Source organism: Trachemys scripta, chromosome 3 (assembly GCF_013100865.1).
Source record: "Trachemys scripta elegans isolate TJP31775 chromosome 3, CAS_Tse_1.0, whole genome shotgun sequence".
NCBI lineage: Eukaryota > Metazoa > Chordata > Testudines > Emydidae > Trachemys > Trachemys scripta.
Window position 1 is genome coordinate 112,407,620 of NC_048300.1, and position 14,787 is coordinate 112,422,406.

General features: G+C 39.6%; 1 protein-coding gene across 1 annotated transcript in view; it reads left to right on the forward strand.

Moving 5' to 3' along the window:
- TRDN (triadin) overlaps positions 1–14,787 on the forward strand; it is a gene marked incomplete in the record, with an annotated part of 278,678 nt that overhangs the window by 96,224 nt on the left and 167,667 nt on the right. Inside the window, 1 exon segment of the mRNA XM_034765753.1 lies at positions 3,795–3,989. Within this exon segment, the coding sequence (XP_034621644.1) occupies positions 3,795–3,989 (195 nt within the window).

Here is a 14,787-nt window from a genome sequence, read left to right on the forward strand (position 1 = left end):
TATGTTCCATTCTATATGCATCCGAAGAAGTGGGCTGTAGTCCACGAAAGCTTATGCTCTAATAAATTTGTTAGTCTCTAAGGTGCCACAAGTACTCCTGTTCTTCTTTTTGCGGATACAGACTAACACGGCTGTTACTCTGAAACCTGTCATTAGTAGCTAGGGAGACATTCCATTCCATTTCTCTCTAAGAGCTTGTCTACATTTAAAATGCTGCAGCTGTGCCATTGCAGCTGTAACAATGTAGATATGATCTACATTGATGGGAGGGATTCTTACGTCAGCATAGGTAATTCACCTCCCCGAGGGGTGGTAGCTAGGTTCATGGAAGGATTCTTTTGTCCACCTAGCGCTGTCTACATGGGGACTTAGGTTGGTTTAGCTACGCCACTCAGGTGTGGATTTTTCACACCCCTGACCAACTCAATTAAATCAACCTAATTTTCTAGTATAGACCAGGTCTAAATCCTGGGGGAGGATTCTGTGTATCAACAGTTTCTGTGGATGTGCTTAGTGCACATCTCATTAATTTGAGCTGCCCCTCCCTCAGTGTGTGTCAGGCCACTTCTCATCTTATCTGAGGTTTGTTCTACGTCATGTCAGCTGCCAGTAGTGCTAAGGGTCATTCCAGCAGCTGGGGATCACAAGGGCATGGGGATGCCCAGGCAATGCATGGATGGTTCTGAACCATTTAAATTTCCCCCTACTCATAGGAGATCCTCTGAAGGCTGAGTAAGCAGACTTCAGGGTAGCTTTTTTCCCCAGATAAAGGGGCCCAAGAACTTATATTGGCAAGAACACCATCTAAATACATCAGCTAAGAAGCATATACCCAAGAGATCATAATATTGAATGTCCATTCCAGAGTGAAATGTGTTAAAAGAGAATGTTGCTGTTATTTAGCTGCCACTTGAATGAAGTGAAGATAACTTTCAGGGCTGTTTTGTTCCTGTAAAATATGGCTTAATGGTAATCAGGGAGAGGAAGGAGAGAAGTATCAGAGTAGAATATTGATCTGCTTCTGTGTTGCAGAATGAAACCTCATGGAAAAGTGATTTAAATCTGCATGCCACCTTGGAGTTCTGTTTGATTGCTGCTAAAACATCACCAATTTATGTGTGTAACTGATTCATACAACCCAGAGCCTTTTTTTAAAAGAGGGAAATATGAAGTAAACTGTAAATATATGAAATAGACACAGGTTCGCGAGGTGTCATGATTCTGTAATGTTGTGTTTTGGCAACTCTTTTCCTTCAGTTTTCACAGCAATTTTTGTAAAGAAAAGTATAATTTTTATTGATTTTTAGTAATTCAAAAAGACAAACCTGAAAGAGAGGAAAAAGTTGAAAAGAAAGCGCCTCCTAAAGGTAACTATTCCTTTTCATTACATTTTGATTTTACAACAGTTTATGCTGAAAAGTTTAACCTTTATTTTGAGTAAGCAGAGAGTGAATGTATCTGAAAGTAAGCTATATACTGGCAATTTCGATTAAATAAAATATACTTGTTGAATCTTCTTTAAGATAGTACAAACATAGATTGTTTAAGATAATCAAAATAAAACCATGTGCTACTGTATCACAGAGAAAGTCGAGAGCAGACTTATTAAGTGTCACTTACAAGATCAACCAGGAATTTTAGCAAGGGTGTTGGAAGAATTTTTATAGTGTGGGTACTGAGAGCTATTGAACCAAACTGTAAGCCCTGTATATAATGGAAACCACTTCAAGCCAAGGAGTGTGGCAGCACTGCCAGTATCCCTGGTTCCAGCACCTATGAATTTTAATAGTGTTGTGACTTTGTTTGGAGTTAGGAATTGGCTGTTGTATAAACAGTAGTTTTCTGGTGTCATCGGTAATTTCAGTTTCCATATTGTTAAAATCAGTTTAATAGGCCCAGTGGTTTAGCGGGAATTTCTGTGCCACCACATTATGGGAGACATGAGTTTTGCAGCAACTTCCAGAGTTCTGCCTCAAGGTTAAATAAACTTGAAAGTTTCAGAAGTAGCACACTTGGGGCTTGTCTGTACTTACGCGCTGGTTCGGTGGCAGGCAATCTAACTTCTGGGTTCTATTTATCGTGTCTTGTCTGGACGTGATAAATCGAACCCAGAAGTGCTCCCCGTCGACTCTGGTAATCCTGCTCATCACAACATTGCCAGACAAAATCATGGATGATTCATTATTACCAAACTTGGGCTCACTCTCCAGATTCAAGGTATCATAGGTTGGCAAGGTTACTTATGGACTGGCAGAAGTGTACTACAGGTGCTCTTAATTAGAGGGAGCCATGTAAGAATAAAAAAGGACTTTGAAAATCTGTTCTTCACCAGATCAGGCTAGATATTATTAATAATCACAATGATTTTATTAAGAGATGTTGTAGAAAACTGCAGCTTATGTATTGTAGGTGTTACCCAGCCTGACCCAACTAAACTAGAAATTGTACCATATTGCAGTTCTTAGAGATGCTTTCCTATTAATGACTGGCTACATATATGCTTGGATTGCAAAGCTTGGATCCAGTAGACCTGATCCACCATGACATTACTCCAGTTTTGCAGGGCTGAATCAGGGCCAGTGTGCCCAGTGGAAAGTACAGTGAACAAACAGTCAGGACTGCTACGTTATATTTCTGACTGTGTCACTGACTGGCTACTCTGACCATGGGCAAGTCATGGAGATCCTGATCCGGCTCCACTGAAAATAATGGGAATCTCTCCATTGACTTTAATGGGTGATTGATAGGGTCTTTAATCATTGTGTGTTCCCCCTTTTACACATATTTGAAAGAAGTATAATAATTTTCTAATTCCCAACCAGGCAGGTGTTGTGAAGCTTAATTCATTACTTGGTCAGAAAATTTTCCATGGAAATTTTTTAAATCAGAAAATGCTGATTCATCAAAAATGAAACTTTCTGTGGGAAAGGGTTGATTTGGGGAAAAAGTTTGAAAAATTGACTTTTCATGTTGAAATGTAAACTAATTGATAGTAAAAAAAAAAAAAAAGTTGAAAAATGTCAGTCAAAATGAATATTAAAATTATCAAAATGAAATGTGTCGATTAACCTAGCTGAAATTTTTTTCAGCTTTTCAGTTTGCAATTTTTTTTGAGATTTTTGTCTTTTTGTCCCAATTCAGAATGTAACAAATTTTCAATATCTCAAAAATTCTCATGAGATGGGAAAGTCATTTCCTGCTCAGCTCTAAGTGCTACCAGATACAGTGAAAACATTTCACTTGTGTAGCGTCTTGCAGCTGATGATCTCAAAGAACTTAAAAACCTTAATTAACAAAGCCATGTAATATACCAGCAAGGCAGAGCACTGTCATAATCTCCAATGTTACATATAGGGCAGTTGAGGCCGAAACTGGTTGTGAGTTGCCCATTTTAACAGAACAAGTTCACAGCATCACCAGGAATGAGTCACTTGACTCCCAGCTGTATGCTATGGCTGGAAGAACATTCTTCCCCTCCTCATAATGAAAGGCACTGTATGTCATTACTACACTTTATAAAAGGAATAGAATTGTTGAGTATTTTATCCACTCGTTTGATTAGAGTGATTTATATGCCTTTGTTCCTTTGGGCTTCCCATTCTATCTTGTTCTCTGTGTCCATCTTGATTAGATTGTAAGCCGTTCAGGGCAGGGACTACCTGCATCTTCTTGTTGTTGTTGTGTAAATTGTTAGCACTAAAGAAATAATACATTATGATAATTTGAATTTAAAAGTGCTTGATGTTATTTATTCAGGAAAGACTGATTTTGACACATTTCTTTATTACGTGCAGAAGAGAAGAAAGCGAAGAGCTCCAAAGTTGAAGAAAAAGTTAAAAAGGAAGTGAAAGATGGAAAAGCTGAATCAAAGACAGCCGAAAAAGGCAAGCAGACAGAAGCAAAAGTAGAGGACATTGGGTTAATAAAGGCCAAACCGAAAGTGAAGGAGGAGAAAGCAGTGAAGGCTGAAACAAAATCAGAAAAGAAAGGTAAACAAAACCAGGAGGAAACAGCTGAAGATCCCAAAAGAGTAGTGGGAAAGAAACAGAGACAGTGAAGTTAAAGCTGGCAGAGACCAAACTCAAACGCCACACATGGAAAAAAAAAATAGTAGTATCTGCCAATCCCCATTGGGTCTCAGATCATTAAATGGAAATGAAACAAACAAAGATGCTTAAGCTAAGCCACCAACATGACAACTGTTACTGACACAGCAAAAGATTCATTTTGCATGTGAATGTTTCATTGAGAAAACAAGGACCAGTGTTCACAATTACTGAATATTTTGGAGCAGAAGATTTGAATAATAAGGTTTTCAGATCTTTAACTTCAGATGGATTTTTAAAAAAAGTATTTTAAATTGCCCTTTAACTGATATCATCAGATAGTTCTAAGTTTTAATGAATTAAAAAAAAAGAGAATGTGACATGTTGAATTAATAGTGACATTAATTTGGTTAAATATGAGTTACCCAGTGACCTATCAGGAAGTATACTTTCCTTCTTTAACTGTGCATATTTTCTGCTTAACAATAACAAAAATGATGGTTGATAGAATGGAATGTATGATTTGTATTACATCAGGCTACGTGAGGCCCTGCCATGCTTTGTATAACACAATGACATGGCAATGCCTCACATGACTTGATGCAGTCCTGGCACATGACTAGGTTCCAGATTTCAATTGAAAGTGAAAGAAATGTCATTCTCATAAGAGGAAGCAAATGAATTACATCCAAAAATGAGGACATGCATAATGTGTGGGTATTCAGTACAGGTGCATCTCTGCAACAATGAGGTGGGATTCTGCCACTCTCTGTTCACATTGAGCTGTATGTTGATTACACTGGGACTACTTATGGAATAAGGTACAACTCAGTTTGAATAAGATTGGCAGAATCTGGCCTGCTATAATCCAGCCACGCTACAGGCTGGGGTTTATTATGATATAACCAGAGGCAGAGGTACATCATGAGGCAAAATTGCTTGAGCCTACAACTGATACCTGTGGACATACCCTTGTGCCTGTGCAGAGCCCCTTTGAAGTCAGTGGGACACTGCTTGGGTGCAGGAATCTGCCCAAGCAGATCCACCTATAATTTCTGGGCCATGATCATGCACTCTCTGAAGGGTTGTGCCATTTTACCTAAAATATAAAATTTTATACATCTGAAAATAATTATTAGAAGATTTGGAGGCCTAGGAAAAATATGGCTCCTTTCCTGACACTTATTATCTGTTGGGTTAGTGTTCTTTACATTTGTTTACATTCCAGATAAATTTAGTTTTCACATGAAACACTGGAAACTTTTAGGCATAATGGAACATTAGGAGATTAAAACAGTTTCCTGCACGCTGATTGTTTTGACCAGTGGGCTGATCCACCAAGGTGCTGTGCCCTTCCTGCAAGGCGTCAGTCACCTCAGCTCCTATTCACTGTGTTAGGAGCTCGGCACATTGCAGGATGCACTCAACACTGTTTCAGGATCAGGCTCTGAGAAAATGGTTCAGATTCAAAGTGACTGAAGCATCTCTAAGAACACTGGTGAATATCAGATGTTTCCAAATCAATTCACCTCCAGTGCGATGTTGTTACAAGGTGGAAACCCTGAAGTAAATTCTTCTTTCAAAAGGAAACCTTCACTTAAAATGAATCTTAAGCTCTGAAGTATCAAGAATCAACTGGAAAATTGCATCTTTATTTGAAATCCTGAGGGCATGTTTCTTGCATTGATATCATTGACAAAAATTTCCCATTGGCATAACTGGAAACATGATCATCTTACTGTTTCATATACAGCAGTAGTGTTATTTGTGCTATGGCAATTCAATATCAGGACTGCATTTCCATTACAAAGCATTATTTTCAGGGCTTAAGTAACTCAAAAAATACCAAGGGCTGAAATTTAGCATAAAATATCTCTATACAGGAATAATTATTTTTTTTGACTGTTTTAAAATTACAGTAACATAAATGGGAAAGAAACTAGTTCAGATCTGTTTTTGCATTCCTAAGATTAAAAAATGGTATTTCATATACATGAAATGTTGCAGGCTTCTAGTCAATAATGGACTAATGCCTTTAGGCCCTGATCTCAAACCCACTGAAGTCAATGGAAGCCCGTCCATTGCTTTCAGTGGGCTTTGGATGGGCCCTTTGAGAGGATTCATTTTTCTTATATGTGTCCTTTTCTTGTTTCAGAGAATATTTTTATTTTAGTGCCAAATACCTTAAAGTCCCTAAGTGTTTGTTGACTGATAGACTGTACCCAATCTGAATGGATTATTAGTGTTTTCAATCAAAACTATATCTTTATAAATTCATATTTAGAATTTTTTTAAGAAAATAGTTTTTCTAGCCACTTTTGGATTTATCAGATAAACGTTTATTTTTTGCGGTCCTTTACAGAGTGATACAATAGACTTTAAAGGCTTCACAAGAACTGTTTATAGTCAAGGATCTTTGTACTCCATGGGAAGCTTGACCTGAATTCTACAGGAAGGGACTGGGATTCTGCAGTACTCCTGGGCAGTGGAGGGAAATCCTGCAGCAGCTTCAGATAAATTAAATATTGAGATTTTGGGGAATTAAGTATGAACATGAACAATACAATCAGCACTGTATAATTTCTGTTATGTAATTTTCTAATTGAATTTATGTTGGTTCTACATTTTTAATTTTCAATAGCCTGCATAATCTTTATTTTTTTTTTGGAAAACACATAATTACATCACAGAAGTTGTCAAAGCTGCTCGCTTTGGTAGGTGAGTAGGGGATAAATGGGCTTTTTTTGTTTTGTTTTGTCTCCTAGGCTAGGAAGGTTTGGAGGCAGTTTTTGGGATTATTGGAGAAGTACGCTAATTGGATGTTAGTCCTAAAATGATCAATGGTTAAACAATGTTGACATTTAAATGGTCATCATTAGCTTTCAAAATTAACATATCTTTGAGATGAATGGGGCAGTTTACCTTTCCATTAGAGATATTGTTTCTAGCTAACTGCATACTTACGCAAACATCCCTACAATTGGTTTGCACTCAGTCCACAAATGAACGATTTTCTTCACAACTGAAAATGTTGGAAACTTTGACCAAGGTTTTTCACAATGGGTGCCTAAAGTTGAAATGAATTGGTGCTCAGCATTTCTTGGTCACTTTTTCGACTTAAAGTACATCTACACCACAAATGAAGGTATGATACATTTAATCTAGCAAGCACAGGTAACAAGACAGTATCAGTGAAGAAACAGTGGCATGGAACCTGGCACAGGCCAGCAAACACGTATGTGCCCAGAGCCCCTGGTGGACTCATACTAGGATAGCTAACCCTCACTAAAGCATATGCCACCACAGCCTTACTACCGCTATTACCCACACCAGCTAGCTTAAGGCTAACATGGGTATGCCAGTCTGCACTGCAATCACTCCTTAATTTGTGGATCATAGAATCATAGAATATCAGGGTTGGAAGAGACCTCAGGAGGTCATCTAGTCCAACCCCCTGCTCAAAGCAGGACCAACACCAACTAAATCATCCCAGACAGGGCTTTGTCAAGCCAGGCCTTAAAAACCTCTCGGGATGGAGATTCCACTACCTCCCTAGGTAACCCATTTCAGTGCTTCACCACCCTGAGATATACCCTGAGAAGCCTAATGCCAGGTATCCTGAACTTCTTAGCTGTCATTTAAAAAAATTTAAATCTTAGCATCTGGAACATGATTCTGTGGCAACTTCCACAGTTGCTGAATTGCAGGGCCCTGTTTATATTCCTGTTGAGTAAACTCTCTCTCTCTCATTGGACTTTGAAAAGTTCCTAAAATCATATTAACAAAATACTCTGTTATAAAATGTTATTGACTGAGAAAATTTAGCATAGAATATTATGGTGTCTAAGGAAGCCATTGGGTCTATCGGCAAAATCAGCTCCTCAGTTTATAGGTGGATTGAACTTTCATACACATTTTCTTTCTGTGAGAGAGAACTTTGGATTCTTCTGTTTAAAAGTAACCAGTGACTAAAAAATTTAAATGACTCACTAAGCCATGTTCAGAAATTGAAATTGACCTGATATAAAGGTTCTGTCTTAAATCCACTGAAGTGAGGAAATTCAGAACTAAGAGTGTGGTCCTGCCATTACCTTTTTACTGTGAGTAGTCTCATTGATTTTAATGGAACAACTTTGGTTCATAAGCACAACTCTGGTTCACAAGCATAACACTTGGTAGTGTTTCCAGGATTGGGCCCTAAAGTTGAAACTTGATTCTCGTTCACCTGGCTGTATGTTGCCGAACAGTGGGTGATTTTATGCATTTTGGGTGAAGTTCACCCCTAGTGAAGCGGGCATATGCAAGTCACTCTTTATTGCTTATGTCCTGCATAGGGGTTATGTTGTGGGATCAGAAGGCTAAGCAGGAGTGCCAGTTCAGGTCTTGCACTCTGCAGAACTGCTCCCTGCATGTACTCAGTGTAGGTCACATTGTGGGTGGGCTGGGAATGACTTAGTGGTAGGCCAGCAAAGGACCCACAATTCCAGGTTCATACAGATCCATTTGGCCTCAGTACCGCCTGCAACCAGCACTGAAGGGTTATGACTGCTGTTCCAGTTCAAAGGCAGGAATAGCAGCATGGGGAGATGTTCAGCTGGTGCTGGGTTAGTGGTGAATTCCACTTCCCTAACCTCCCCCACTTAGAACCTTCATACGCAAACTTTATGCAGGTGAATATCACCCCTAATTGCACTTCAATACCTGAACACAGAATGAGGAGTTAAAGACAGAGTTTCAGCTCTAACTCTGAAGTCTATGACATGGTGGCCTGAAATAAGACCCTGAACTTTAACTGAACAGTTTGTGTGTGTGTGTGTGTGTGTGTGTGTGTGTGAGAGAGAGAGAGAGAGAGAGAGAGAAAGAGAGAGAGAATTACTTTAAGGCTGGAAAAATATACCAAGAGAAAACATCACAAAAATAGCCAAAAATGTGTTTTGTCACTGCTAAGCTTTATCTTCACTGCTGCATGGAAAAAAAAGGCCTTTAAACCTGGTTCCCTCATTGCTCTTTTTCCTTTCTGCTCTGTTAGATCAATATGCGTTCTGTCGCTATGTGATTGACATGTTTGCGCAAGGGGATTTTTATACAGGTACTTTCGTACATCGTTAAAGTCTGTTCTACTAGTCTTTGTTTTTCTGAGAAGTTCTGCTTTTTTATGCACTAAAGTTTGTTTTGTATTTTTAAAAGGCAGCAAAATGGCAAAAGTGTGCAAATAGAATTTTTAAATAAAGCATGAGAACTAATGGCTGTACTATTAGAGCTTTTAAATTTTCTTTCTGCAATTGCATGAATTAAAATTAAGGGTAATTTAAAAGTGAAGTCAATGGGAAAGTATGGCAAATGCTAAAATATATCATAATCCCTTCGTGCCAAGAAAGGTGCAGGAGAATGGAGTAATATCTTAACATGTTTTTCCACAAACAATAACTCCAGGATACTTAATTTTAACAAGAACTGAAACTGCATTGAAAACCTTCATTGCTTTTAATGTATGAAATCTCTCATCTGATCTATCTTTTTTTTTTTTTTTTTGCTTTTTGCTGTATCTCCCCTCTGACACACACACACACACACACTAATTTCTTCAAACACGTAGCAAAATGAAGTGAGAACCATTGTTGATGACTGAGAACTGAGTTGGTCCCATGACATTAAGTCAGTTCAACTGTCCTAATCTTATTTAACTGATTTTTTTTTCTAGAATCATGGTGCCAAGTGTACAATAGAAGTGGCACTATTTCAGAGCGGACATAATCTCAGAGAGAGGACACATACACTTTAAAAGAAACAAAATTTGCTGAAGTTTTTATGGGAACAGTCAAAGTTTGCATATCCAGGGATATGAATTCAGTCAAACCTTGTGTAACAACTTATTTGCTCAAGAGGTTACACATCCATTTTGGACCTAGATTTATCAGTTAGTGGTTTATGCATTGTCCCTGTTGTTTTGTTATTTGCTTTGAGGAATCTTCCTGACACAGGTGCTCTCCTTCTGGGACTGAGCTGCCCCAGAAGGAGGCAACTGGCAGTGATGGGGCAGCAACAGAATTGGAGGAATATGTGCAGGTTGCCCTGCCTCATACTAGGGAAAGAGAAGGGACAGGTTGTTCACTTCCCTGCAAAGATCATAGGATTTTGGAGAAATGGGGAGAGGGTCTGTTTTGTTATTTCCCATTCCTCCTTTCCCTGTGGCTCTCCCCCACTCAAAAAAAAAATGAAGATAGGGGAGAAGGCTAGCTGGAAAGAGAGCCTGTTCCCATTAGAAGACAGGAAAATATTACATTGACCCAGGTCCTGTCAGGGAAAGCAAATCCAAGTGAGGGCATTGGTCTGGAACTGCGATCAGATTGACAAAAAGGTTAGCAAAACTTGATCATCCTTTCAGAGACCCTGATGAGGGTTAAGATAGCTTCATGGGGTTCTTCAAAATCTCACTAGTGGCTCTCCTGGCATTTTCAAGGATGATGGCAGCGCCTTTTGCTTTGCCTGCTCCTCTTCAAGACAAGCATCCTTCACAGAAGCTCTCCCCACGTTGTTTGACACACCCCTGAGGTAGAGCAGGGTTGCCCTATAAAGGAACCAGGGTTGTTGAGGTAAATTTGTTTTGACCTTCCCAATAGCCAGGAAGTTGGAAGGGTTAGGGGTGGGGACAGAGGAGAGGGAGACTGCATCAAGAAGAATTTTTGAAAATCCCCAGAATGTGGCATGATGCTACTATGCCATGTTTGCCTCATGGCATTGTCTCAGAAGATCATGATACAGTCATATTGATGCAGCATCACAGTGTAAACACATGGGGCGGGGAGTCAGGTAGCTATACACTTAGAGCTTCTCTGTGACTCTTATTCATGAAGTTATTCTACATCTCTTTAAGGTTGACTATTGCCTTATTAAAGGGTGTCTAAAAGGGGATTTGTTCTGTACTCTATCCCTCACAACTGGTTGTGTGGCAATTACTTTTAGTCCTGCTAAATCTATTTACCACCTCAGGTAGAACCCAGTGAATTGAAGTTATTAAGTAACTTGAATTATATCTGTGAATAGTAAAATAAAGCATTTCCCATAAAATAAGCCATATTCCATTCACAGTTAGTGAAGAAAAACACTGAAACATCCAGCACATACTTCACTTCTTTCTAATGAGGTGATGCAAGGTAAAGGTCAGATATGCTCAGTTCTGTACTCTTCATAAAAAGCATTCAGAATGGCATTACCAGCTGCAGCTCAAATAGTCTCTTCCTAAGCCAACATGTTCAGTTCACAGTGATCCTTAGCTGTACCCGTCTTTTACACTCCTTTTCTTGTATAGAAATATAGAATAATAACAGCATCACATTATCAGTAACTTTAATGTTCTTATTATCTAATTAACCTTAAAACCTATTTTAATTAATCTCCACATGAGCTCATGTTTTAGAACATTGAATAGCAGATGTGTTATCCTAACCAGGAGATCTCAGCACAGTTAGACTAAGGAGTTCAACTGCAACTCCATCCAGCATAGCAGCACTCTCAGCACAAAACTAATTTCTGTCAAATCCAATATTTATGTTTATAGAAGAGAAAAATAATGTGTTGAGTATTGATATGGTGGAAGTTCCATGGCTGCTGAATTTGAACTTCCATCTACTTAGGTTTAGTGTGAGCAGAGTACTATCCTTAGATATTATGTGGACTACATGGATTCATAATAATAGTAAACATTATTATTGTTTAATAATATTTGTTGCTGCTTTAGAGGACTTCATTCATACCAATGGTGTTCCCAAATGGTCTATTTTTATTATAATGGAACATTTTTATGTACCGGAAAAATATATAGTTTATTTAATATACCTGGTTAGGTGGCAAATATGTTAAGTACTGGCAATATAAAATGATTTCCGTTTTCTTAAAGTTTTATACTAGAATGAACAGCAAAAAATGTACCCTTCAACATAGTTTGACAGTGTGACAAATAAATAAAAATTAAATAATACTAAGTCTTGAATTTAACCTCCTGACTGGGTATCTGAAGATATATTGGACAAAATTACACCCTTTTTTACATCTGTGCAATCTTCTTGAAGTTTGTACAGTGGCATTTTTGTAATGAGAAAGAAATACACCTCTACCCCTATATAACACGACCCGATATAACACAAATTCGGATATAACGCGGTAAAGCAGCGCTCCGGGGGGGCAGGGCTGCACACTCCGGCAGATCAAAGCAAGTTCGATATAACGTGGTTTCACCTATAACATGGTAAGATTTTTTGGCTCCCAAGGACAGCGTTATATCGGGGTAGAGGTGTATGGTCCCTTTCGTCAATTTCCTGTAGACTTTGCAATTGGAGGCTTAGAAAGTGAGTGAAACTGACACTTCTGTTTTTCATGAAACTAAAATATTTTGCCAAGATACATTCCCCACTCCCACCTCCCATGACTTCTCCCACTGTGCCTTAGCTGGCTTCCCTGTATTTCTATTGTAGTATGGTTATACCCCGAAAGTGGTCAGTTGTTGCCCTAGTCAGTCACTGAGTTAGGTCCTAATTCTGATTCTACTTCAAGAATTGCACTGCTGTCAGTTAGTAACTGGGCTTTCATGTATAGCTGCTCTAATCAGTTTTTAGTTTGTGCTGAATTAAAAAAAAAAGCCATAGATAGGAACATAGCACTCAGTCCAGTACAGCTGAAATCTATGGGAGTTTAGCCATTAATTTAAATTGGAGCTGGATCAGATCTATATAGTCTAGACCAATGGTCCATCTTATGCAGTACCTTGTATCCAAAAATGGTCTAGACTAAATATATCTGAGAAAATTTGAGATCTACACATCTATCCCATGTGCGCTACTGTATCATAGGGGGAAATTCCTTCCTGACCTTAGTTGATGAGTTTACTCCATGAAACGTGTGAGTCCTTGTCATTGTCAATGTCATATGTGTATAGTGGGTCACTGTTTACTACTGGATTTAACTGAATTTATTCATATTGAGTAGTCTTTTCCTCCAAGAATATCCCATTGATCCTGGTTGGACTATTGTAGAATAAGGTGCTATTTAGCATAAATACAGGTCCATCAGTTGGTCTTCAATAAATTGCTAGTGTAGAGTTGGTAGCTATTTACTTATAGTAGATGTCTAAAAGTGAGTGGCACGTGACAATTAAGGCCAAAGGTTTCAAACTCAGGTGCGACTGAAGCTAGGTAGCTAAATATGTGGCTGTATTTTCAGAGATGCTGAGCAACATCAGTTCTCATTGTTTCTCTCTGTACCAGATTGCATTCAGGCCAGTGCCTATCAGGCACAATGTAGTCCCACTGACTATCAAAGTGTGGGTTACCTACAGGACATCTGATGCCCTTGAAATTACTTTTATATTAATGAAGCTTTGTTCTGAATAACACCTTTGCTATTACTTACTCAGAGTTTTATATCACATTGGTTCAGAGTTAGTAGCTTCACTTGGGTTTGATTCCCTTTTACTTTTATGTCCTTACGGAGGGTGAAATCCTCATTCATGTCGATGGGCACTTGCGCACACATGTAGTCTAATGGATTACTCTATTTAAAATGGAGCGGATTGCTCCCCTTCTGCTCTGCTCTGTCTGGTGCCATGTCCTCACTTCATCCTCACCTCTTTTTTGACAGCTTGTTCCTCATGGGGATGCGCCAATGGACATGTCATGTGCTCTGCAGAGTGCAGTGAGAACAAGGTTTGCTATAATGAAATGCCTTTGTGCAGTCACCCAAGGGGAGGGGCTTATTGTACACCTCTCTGGCTCTGCATGCCCATGGCAATGTATGTCATAGATTCTAGGGCCACAAGGGATCACTGTGGTTATCTATTCTGACCTCCTGTATAGCAGAGGTCATAGAATTTCCCTGAATTAATTCCTGTTTGAAATAGAGCCGTCTAAGTTGTGCACTGCTGAGGCGAAAGTTGTATTTCTCAATTGGCTGTTCAGTCTCAATCAGGCTTTCCCACTTCTCCCAGTCCTAAAATTATTACAGTTACTCGTGTATATTTCCATTATGTGCCCTTGCCATGCTTTCAGAACTTCCATATCACAGTAGCATGGGCCTATGTAAGGGACTGGTCTTCACATTTAGATAATTACCTACTAATAAATACAGTGGTTCTGATTCTGAGCTGCACCTCTCAGTAGGCAGAGGCTGGAAGGGGAGGCAGGAGGAGAGGGCAAATGTGCCTTTTTGCCACCTTTTGCAGCTTCAGGCTGCAAGGTCCTGTTTGCCTCTTGGTGTAAACTGGCACAATCCCAGGAGTTGCAATGATCTCCCAGGATCACTGAAGGGCCCCTCCCCTGATGTCCCTCCTCCCGCGCAGCCTCAGCTCGCTCGCTTCTCTGCCGACACAATGCTCTGGGTGGCGGGACTGTGAGCTCCTGAGGCAGTGCAGCTGCAGAGCCCGGCCTGACCCGGTCTCTGTGCTGCGTGATGGCAGCGGCGGCAGTGTGGTCAGAGGTCCCGGGGGGGCTGTCAGGGAAAAGGGGGGGTTGGATGGGGCAGGAGTCTTGAGGGAGGGGCAGATAGGAGGTGGGGACCAGGCCACGACACCTCCCCAACTGGCCCTACATACAATTTATGAAACCCAATGCAGCCCTCAGGCCAAAAAGTTTGCCTGCTCCTGGTATAAGGGCAGCTTTCTAACTTCCATCTGTAGGGCCTACAGAGTTCCAGTTCTGCTCTTCCTGCCTGATGTCCAGATAACAGACTCTTCTAACAACCTTTGAACTTT